At 45.7% G+C, this 8,970-nt stretch overlaps 1 protein-coding gene across 1 annotated transcript; it reads left to right on the forward strand.

Moving 5' to 3' along the window:
* Positions 1–1,725: 1,725 nt before the first annotated feature.
* LOC137097415 (zinc finger protein 420-like) lies at positions 1,726–4,960 on the forward strand. The gene has a single exon (XM_067470491.1). The coding sequence runs from the start codon at positions 1,948–1,950 to the stop codon at positions 3,469–3,471; it is 1,524 nt and encodes a 507-aa protein (XP_067326592.1). The 5' UTR covers positions 1,726–1,947; the 3' UTR covers positions 3,472–4,960.
* The last annotated feature ends 4,010 nt before the right edge of the window (positions 4,961–8,970 follow it).

Raw genomic sequence — 8,970 nt, forward strand, 5'->3', positions numbered from 1 at the left:
ATATGGACGATGAAACTGGATCATGATTTTAGTCAGGAGATGCATTGGATTGTTATTGATGTGCCAATATTGTGTATTATGTTTTTATGGTTTTAAATTGTATACTGTTGACTGTTGTATTTTGTTGTAAACCGCGTTGAGTCGCCAGCTAGGCTGAGAAACAGCGGTATACAAGTACAGTAAATAAATAAATAAATAATAAATTCATGGAGGTTGTTCTTCTCAGTATCCGGTGATCTGCCTATTGGTTTCTTTCCTACTTTGGTGGCAAGGTTGGGTTTCCCGTTCTTCAAGAGCTGGGTGGAGGAATGAGGGAGGGAGGGAAAGTTAGATGGGTGGAAGTAAGATATATAAGGACAGAGGAAAGAAGGAAGGAAGCTGGTGTGCTATCTGATCTGCCCTTATGTGGTCATGGGTATTAGTTTGTGAGGGGTCATAATGAATAATGGAATAATGAATAATGAAATGAGCATTAAGCACATGCTGATTATTCACTGAAACACATTATCTAGAATGAATCCTTGCCTCTCTTCTGTTCCTATAACCACATTTGGGATTGACCCAATAAATTCAGTGTGACCCTCTAACACAGAAAGTGGTTCCCCTTCTTTCCTTCCTTCCTTCTCTCCTTTTTTGCCTTCGTTCCCTTGCTCATCCTTTTCCTTCGATCCATCCTTTTCTCCTTCCTTCCTTCCTTCCTTCCTTCCTTCCTTCTGTCCTTCCAATATATCTTACTTCCACCCATCTATCTTTCCCTCCCTCCCTCCCGCATTCCTTCCTCCTTGTCTTCCTTCCTTGCTTGCTTCCTTGTGTTTGTTGAATCACCTTTGAACCACAGCAAGTTTTTGTTTCTGTTACGTTCACGCAAAGCATCTGAATTCATTCCTCTTTCCTTCCTTCTTGGCTTCCTTTCCTCTCTCCTTTTTTGTCTTCATCCCATCACTCCTTCTTTTCCTTCGATCCACCCTTTTGTTCTTCTTTCCTTCCTTTCTTCTGTCCTTCCTATATACCTTCCTTCCCTCATTCCTTCCTACTTTTCTTCCTTTGAACCACAACAAGTTTTTGTTTCTGTTACGTTCACGCAAAGCATCTGAATTCATTCCTCTTTCCTTCCTTCTTGGCTTCCTTTCTTCTCTCCTTTTTTGTCTTCATCCCATCACTCCTTCTTTTTCTTCGATCCATCCTTTTGTCCTTTTATTCCTTCCTTCCTTCTGTCTTTCCTATATACCTTCCTTCCCTCATTTCTTCCTACTTTTCTTCCTTTGAACCACAACAAGTTTTTGTTTCTGTTACATTCACACAAAGCATCTGAATTCATTCCGCTTTCCTTCCTTCTTGGCTTCCTTTCTTCTCTCCTTTTTTGACTTCATCCCATCACTCCTTCTTTTCCTTCGATCCATCCTTTTGTTCTTCTTTTATTCCTTCCTTTCTTCTGTCCCTCCTATATACCTTCCTTCCCTCATTCCTTCCTACTTTCCTTCCTTTGAACCACAGAAAGTTTTTGTTTCTCTTATGTTTACACAAAGCATCTGAATTCATTCCTCGCTTTTCTGAATCTGTGACCACTTTGGCTGGTTTCCATGTGTGTCCTTGAGACACGTAATGGCTCTATGTCTTGGTATTTCCATTTTCAACATGATCCATGAAGGCAAAAGAGGATAATGTTGGAGGTAAAGGAAGTTTGGGGCTTCATGTTTAACCTTTTGCTTTTCCTTTCTTCAGCAGGGCCCCATCCAGCCTCTGTTTAAAAGCCTCCAAAGGAGCCTCCACTACACTTTGAGGCAGAGAGTTCCAGTGCTGAACAGCTCTTACAGTCAGGAGGTTCTTCCTAACGTTGTGATTGAATCTCCTTTCCTGTAATTTGAACCCATTGCTGCGACTAATCAGAAAGAGGAAAATAAGTGTCAGGTGTCTATATTAGAATTAAATGTGTATGACACTGTCAACATGGAGGAGAAAGCATATAAATGTATTAAATGTGGAAAGGGCTTTAGTCAGCATGGAAAGCTGAAGATACATCAAAGGGCTCACACTGGGGGGAAACCCTATACATGCCTGGAGTGTGGACAGAGCTTTGCTCAGAGTGGACACCTACATTCACATCAAAGGATTCACACTGGGGAGAAACCCTATAAATGCCTGGAGTGTGGACAGAGCTTTGCTCAGAGTGGACACCTACGTTCACATCAAAGGACTCACACTGGGGGGAAACCCTATATATGCCTAGAGTGTGGACAGAGCTTTGCTCAGAGTGGACACCTACGTTCACATCAAAGGATTCACACTGGGGAGAAACCCTATAAATGCCTGGAGTGTGGACTGAGCTTTGCTCAGAGTGGAACGCTACGTTCACATCAAAGGACTCACACTGGGGAGAAACCCTATAAATGCTTGGAGTGTGGACAGAGCTTCACTGAGAGCGGAATTCTACGTAGGCATCAAAGGACTCACACTGGGGAGAAAACCTATAAATGCCTGGAGTGTGGGCAGAGCTTCATTCAGAGTTCAAAGCTATATATCCATCAAAGGATTCACACTGGGGAAAAACCCTATACATGTCTGGAGTGTGGACACAGCTTCATTAGTAGGTCACATCTAAAAAGGCACGAAAGGACTCACACTGGGGAGAAACCCTATACATGTCTGGAGTGTGGAAAGAGCTTCAGTGGGAGTGGACATTTACGGTCACATCAAAGGACTCACACTGGTGAGAAGCTCTATAAATGCCTGGAGTGTGGGAAGAGCTTTGCTCACAGTGGAAGTCTACGTAAACATCAAAGGGCTCACACTGGCGAGAAACCCTCTAAATGCTGGGAGTGTGGACAGAGCTTCAATCATAATTCAGGTCTACATTCTCATCAGAGGACTCACACTGGGGAAAAACCCTATAAATGCCTGGAGTGTGGACAGAGCTTCACTCAGAGTTCACATCTACGTTCACATCAAAGGACTCACACTGGGGAGAAACCCTATAAATGCCTGGAGTGTGGACAGAGCTTCACTCAGAGTTCACATCTACATTCACATCAAAGAACTCACACTAGGGAGAAACCCTATAAATGCCAGGAGTGTGGACAGAGCTTCACTGAGAGAAGAAATCTACGATCACATCAAAGGACTCACACTGGGGGAAAACCCTATAAATGCCTGGAGTGTGGGAAGAGCTTTGCTCACAGTGGAAGTCTACGTAAACATCAAAGGATTCACACTGGTGAGAAACCCTATAAATGCTGGGAGTGTGGACAGAGCTTCAATCATAATTCAGGTCTACATTCTCATCAAAGGACTCACACTGGGGAAAAACCCTATAAATGCCTGGAGTGTGGACAGAGCTTCACTCAGAGTTCACATCTATGTAGACATCAAAGGGTTCACACTGGGGAGAAGCCCTATAAATGCCTGGAGTGTGGACAGAGCTTCACTCAGAGTGGCAATCTACATAAACATCAAAGGACTCACACTGGGGAGTAACCCTACAAGTGTCTGGAGTAGTCGTTCCAAATCTGTGGGTCCCCGGATGTTTTGTCCTTCAACTCCCAGAAGGGCTTATAGCTGGTAAACTGGCTGGGATTTCTGGGAGTTGAAGGCCAAAACACCTGGGGACCCAGAGGTTTAGAACCACTGGTCTCGAGTGTGGACAGAGCTTCACACGAGTTCATATCTACGTAGACATCATAGAATTCACACTGGAGGGAATGGTGATAAATGATATCAGAAGGTATTTCTAACAAGTACAAAAGCAACTCTTGGATGTCAGAAATGCAAGCACATAGTTGGGACATTTTATCATGTATGGTGTATTGTACACATTTTGGACTAAAATGCATTCCGTCATGAAAACAAGTTTCAATGCATAGCTTTATTTCTTCAGAATGCAAGAAGAAAGAAACTGGATAGTTACTGTGAGATTCCACAGTGTGAATTGACACTGCGCGCAGAGAGGGAAGGGACGTCTTATTCCGACGGGGAAAGAATAGCTTTTGAAGATCTGCAGCTGTAAGATTTATTAATTGGAAGAGCTTTATCACAAGTAGAAGTGTCATTATATCGCGTTATTTAAAGGGAGTAGAATAATAAGGGATAAGGAGAGGGAACGAGGCTTGTGGAAATGTGCCCATGACTAATTGTTTGTTTATTAGTTCACTTTGTGTGTCTATGTCGGTGTCTGTTTCACTGGCTTGTTTGTTTCTAATTTAGTATTGGACTTTATGAATTAGTTCGCTTGCTGTGTAGTTCAAGCATTCTATATGATTTCTGCCTTTTTTGAATTGATGTTTTTAATGTCATTTGGGATTTATAGTTCACCTACAATTAAAGAGCATTCTGAACTCCACCAACGATGGAATTGAATCAAACTTGGCACACAGAACTCCCATGACCATCTGGGAGTTCTGGAAGGGTTTGGTGGGCATTGACCTTGAGTTTGGGAGTTGTAGTTCACCTACATCCAGAGAGCACTGTGGACTCAAACAATGATGTATGTGGACTAAACTTGGCACAAATACTCAATATGCCCAAATGTGTACACTGGTGGAGTTTGGAGGAAATAGTTCTTGACACCTGGGAGTTGTCGTTGCTGGGATTTATAGTTCACCCCCAATCAAATAACATTCTGAATTCCTCCAACGATAGACTTGGTCCAAACTTCCCACGCAGAACCCCCATGATGCAGACAATACTGTGTTTTGTGATGGTCTTTGGTGACCCCCTCCCCCAGGGGTCCTGACCCCCAAGTTGAGAATGGCTGCCCTAGGGTGAGAGGGCTGCTTGTGTATTAGGAACTTTTAAGACCGTTGATTCAAAGATTCCCGTGGGAAGGTGAAGGGTGTGTAACCTGGCTAACGTGGTCCAAGTGTGGACTCCTTCTGTAACCATGAAGCATTGAACCAGTAAACGGCAACCATTTGGCGGATACTTCCTGTTCAGTAAATAAACCTCTTTTCCTGTTTGAATGACAAAACGTCTCCGTGTGCCTCCCATACATTCTGTGCATTACAGGAGGGAGCCTGTTGAAGTCAATTAAGTGGTGGCAGCACTCGTATATAAGAGTTACTAGAGACAAAGGGGCCAGCGCCCTCCCCGTTTTGGGACCCCTGTAATGGGTGGGGTCCCCCAAGCTGCCAGGTCAACCTCCCCTTGTTTGTCATAGGCTCCCTTTTGTATTTTTAGGCTCTCTGTATACGTTGGCCGTTTCCTCTGCCCCATTCTCCTCTTTGGGCGGCTTCCAAGGGCAAGACCCATACTGGAGTTTTTTTGGTAGAATTTCGATATGTAGCTTTCCCATATCTTGAGTGGGGCCGATCGTAGAAAATGATTCCCAGTTTTTTTTTCCTTTTTGTCGTACCACATGTACGCATACCTTCCCCTTCTTAGGTCGAATCCCTCTAGTGACAGATTCTTAGTATTGCTTCGGCTGGACCAATCTTTTATCCAAATGAGACCGCAAGCTTCATTGTACAATCTTTGTTGGGGAGTTCGAGGTCAGGTGCTCACCTCCATGGCCTCATTGCGCCCTAGTCTCCAGGGCAGCAGAAAGGAAGCTTGCTCCCTCCTCCATATGACTTCCTCTCACATATGTATACATGGCCCTCATCATCTCTCCTCTCAGCCTTCTCTTCTTCAGGCTAAACAGGCCCAGCTCTTTAGGCCGCTCCTCATAGGGATTGTTCTCCAGACCCTTTGTCCTTTGAGTCACCCTCCTCTGGACACATTCCAGCTTAGGGTCAACATCTCCCTTCAATTGTGGTGCCCAGAATTGGACACAATATTTCAGGTGTGGACTAACCAAAGCAGAATACAGCATGGGGAGCATGACTTCCCATTGGCTTTTTTTTTTTTTTTGCTGCTGCATCACATTCCTGGCTCATATTTACCTTCCTGTCCACGAGGACGCCAAGATCTTTTTCACATGTCCTGCTCTCGAGCCAGGCATCATTGTCCCCCATTCTGTCTCTTTGCATTTCGTTTTTTCTGCCTAAGTGGAGTCTCTTGCATTTGTCCCTGTTGAACTTCTTTTTATTAGTTTTGGCCCATCACCTCTAATTTGTTGAGATCATTTTGAATTCTGCTCCTGTCTTCTGGAATATTGCCTCCCACTCCCAATTTGGTCCCATCTGTAGACTTGATGATCGCGCCTTCTCACCCTTCATCTAAGTCATCAATAAAGATCCTGATCAGGACTTGGCCCAGGAGGGAGCCCTGCTGATGGCACTCTGCTCGTCACTTCTTTCCAGGAAGAAGAGGAGGAAGCCTTGGGGAGACTCACCCTCTGGGTTCGTTCGCTTGACCAATCACAGATCCACCTCACTGGTTTTGGCTTGTCCACATTAGACTAGTTTCTTTGCCAGGTGTCATTGGGGACCTTGTTGAAGGGAGGAAGGCCTGACTGAAATCCAGGTACGCTCCATCCATGGCATTCCCCGCATCTACCCAGCTTGTAGCTCTATCGATAAATCCGTGTTGACTATTAGCGACGACCACATTCATTTCTAAGTGTTTGCAGACCACTTCCTTAAGGATCTTTTCCAGAATCTTGCCTGGTATCGACGTGAGGCTGACCGGATGGTAATGGTTTGGGTCCTCCTTTTTTCCCTTCTTGAAGACAGGGACCACATTGGCCCTCCTCCAGTCTGCTGGAACGTCTCTTGTTCTCCAAGAACTCTCAAAGATGATTGCCAATGGTTCCGAAATGACTTCCGCTAGTTCCTTCAATACTCTTGGGTGTAGTTGATCTGGCCCTGAAAGGGGACTTGGACTCATTGAGAGTGGCCAGGTATTCCTGAACGACTTGTTTCCCAATTTGGGGTTGGATGCCCTCTAATCCTTCATCCACTCCATGTTGCTGAGGTTGAGGATGGCTTTCTTTTGGTGAGAAGACCAAGGCAAAGAAGGCATTATATTGAGTAGTCCTTTTTATTGATAGTGTCATCTTGGCCATCTTGTTGGTTTAATTCATTCTTGTTGTTATTTAATGACCTTGTTTATTGTTTGCACTGTTGAAGGAAGGAAGGAAGGAGTAAGCATTGTCTTAGTAAACCCAGCTGGCCCCTCCCTCCCTCCTTCCTCATGGGACCCCAACCCCAGACATGGAAACACGGCGTGCCCCCATCTCTCAGCCTTCTTTCCCCAAAGGAGACACGATCATCTCCAGTTCCTCCTTTGGCTCTTCTTCAGGGGGATTCTTGGTCTCCATAGCCTTTGACGCTTTGGGTGGCTCTCCTCTGGCCCCTTCTTTCCTTCTTCTCCCTCCCTCTTTCCATGTGGGGGGGGGGGGCAGGACTGGCTTGGGGGGGGGATTCCAGGGAAGAGAGACGAAGAGGAGGAGAAGCCTCAGGGAGAGTGAGCGGGGTGAGGGCTTTCCTCCGTCCATCCATCCATCTTGACACTAGGCTCCCATGGAAGCCGCCTGAAAGCACACTGGCCTTTTCCGTGGCCGCATCATATTCTCATCTTGAGGACTTTTAAGGATCCTCGTTGAAATATATATCTCATCAAGGCAGGTGTTCTCCACCCACAACAACAACAACAATGGCTGCCTGGCACTCCTCCCAGGACATGAATGGATGTATGGCATGCTCTTTGATGCCACTGTCTGTGCCCAGGCTCAATGGTATGGGACCCTGGGATGTCTAGTGCGGCAAGGCACCAGTGCGCTTTGGCAGAGGAGGCCAAGGACCTAATGAAACGACAACTCTTGGGATCCCATAACATTGAGCCTGGGCAGTCGAAAGGGTATCAAATGGCATTCCTTTGACAGCGCCAGCCTCATTCCTGAGAGGAAAGCGGGATGGTATAATCCCATATGTCTCCATGTTGGAGATTTCAAATCACATTGGTCTTCAATGGCCCCAATGGCGGAGATAAAAGAGAGAGAGATACAAGCATACTAACAGCAATAGCAATAACACATCCTCTGCAAGGGGGTGGGGCTGACTGCCTTTCCCTTGAGAAAGGCTGGCAAGAGCGGTTAAGCATGACAACACAGAAACCGGGAGTGATGGGATCTGTAGTCCTCCCCAAAAGGGGGCAGGAGTGACTTGTGTGGGCTGCAGGTCCCATAATGCAGAGCGCTGGGTGGGAGTGCGAGTTGTAGCTCCCTCCCCAAAGAGCAAACTCTGACTCCCTTGGACTACAAATCCCACAATCCAGGAAACCAGGGACGCCGGGTGTCTCTGGGCAAGAGACTCGGCTCACTCTAAGAACACACGGCTCACTCTGAATTGGTATCAACGCCGTGTGTTTTTTGGTCAAGCTGAACATAAATCATCCGTCTACTCGCAAACAATATTGCATGGATTTTACAATCACTCTGCAATGGTATTGACATTGTGTGTTCTTATGCCGAGTTGAACATGAATCAGCTGCCCACGACCTGTTTCGGCCTTACTCCAGGTCTTCCTCTGGTGGTCTGAAATTGTTATATACATCAACATTTGCTACAAATTGTTATATAAATCAACATTTGCTACAAATATATCCATAGGACATAATATACTAAAACACATTTAAAGGTACTTTAAAGGGCTTCTCCAATTGTGAAATGGGGATGGAGAGGAGAGCAGGGCAGTAAAGCGGGCTACTCGCGATCAAGAGTCCGACGAGGAGCTTCAGAGGAAGCACATCTGGGAAATACTTAGCGCTCCTACAGAGGACAAGGATTTCATGGGGTTTGAAAGGAGTGATGGGTCTGGGAGTGATATGGGAGAGGAGGATGAGCTGGATTGGACCTGTGTTTAGGGACATTTGTAACCAACCCACCTCCAGTGATGAATTTGAGGCCTTCACAGGGGATTGGCAACCGGGGACCACTTGGCAAGATCTAAGTCTTGACAGATGGGCTCTTGGGTTCAGTTGCGGGGATGGAAGTAGCTGAGAGCGATGAGGAAAGGGTGGGGAGCTCATCATCCTCTAATGAGGAGCTTTAGGATAAAAATGGGTTTTGGTTGTATGGCTCTTTGCAGAAGGCAAAGT

The sequence above is a fragment of the Anolis sagrei genome, chromosome 6, assembly GCF_037176765.1.
Source record: "Anolis sagrei isolate rAnoSag1 chromosome 6, rAnoSag1.mat, whole genome shotgun sequence".
Taxonomy (NCBI): Eukaryota; Metazoa; Chordata; class Lepidosauria; order Squamata; family Dactyloidae; genus Anolis; species Anolis sagrei.

Excerpts from the sequence above, each read along its gene's own strand:
- LOC137097415 (XM_067470491.1), top strand. The coding sequence starts at position 1,948 with ATGGAGGAGAAAGCATATAAATGTATTAAATGTGGAAAGGGCTTTAGT.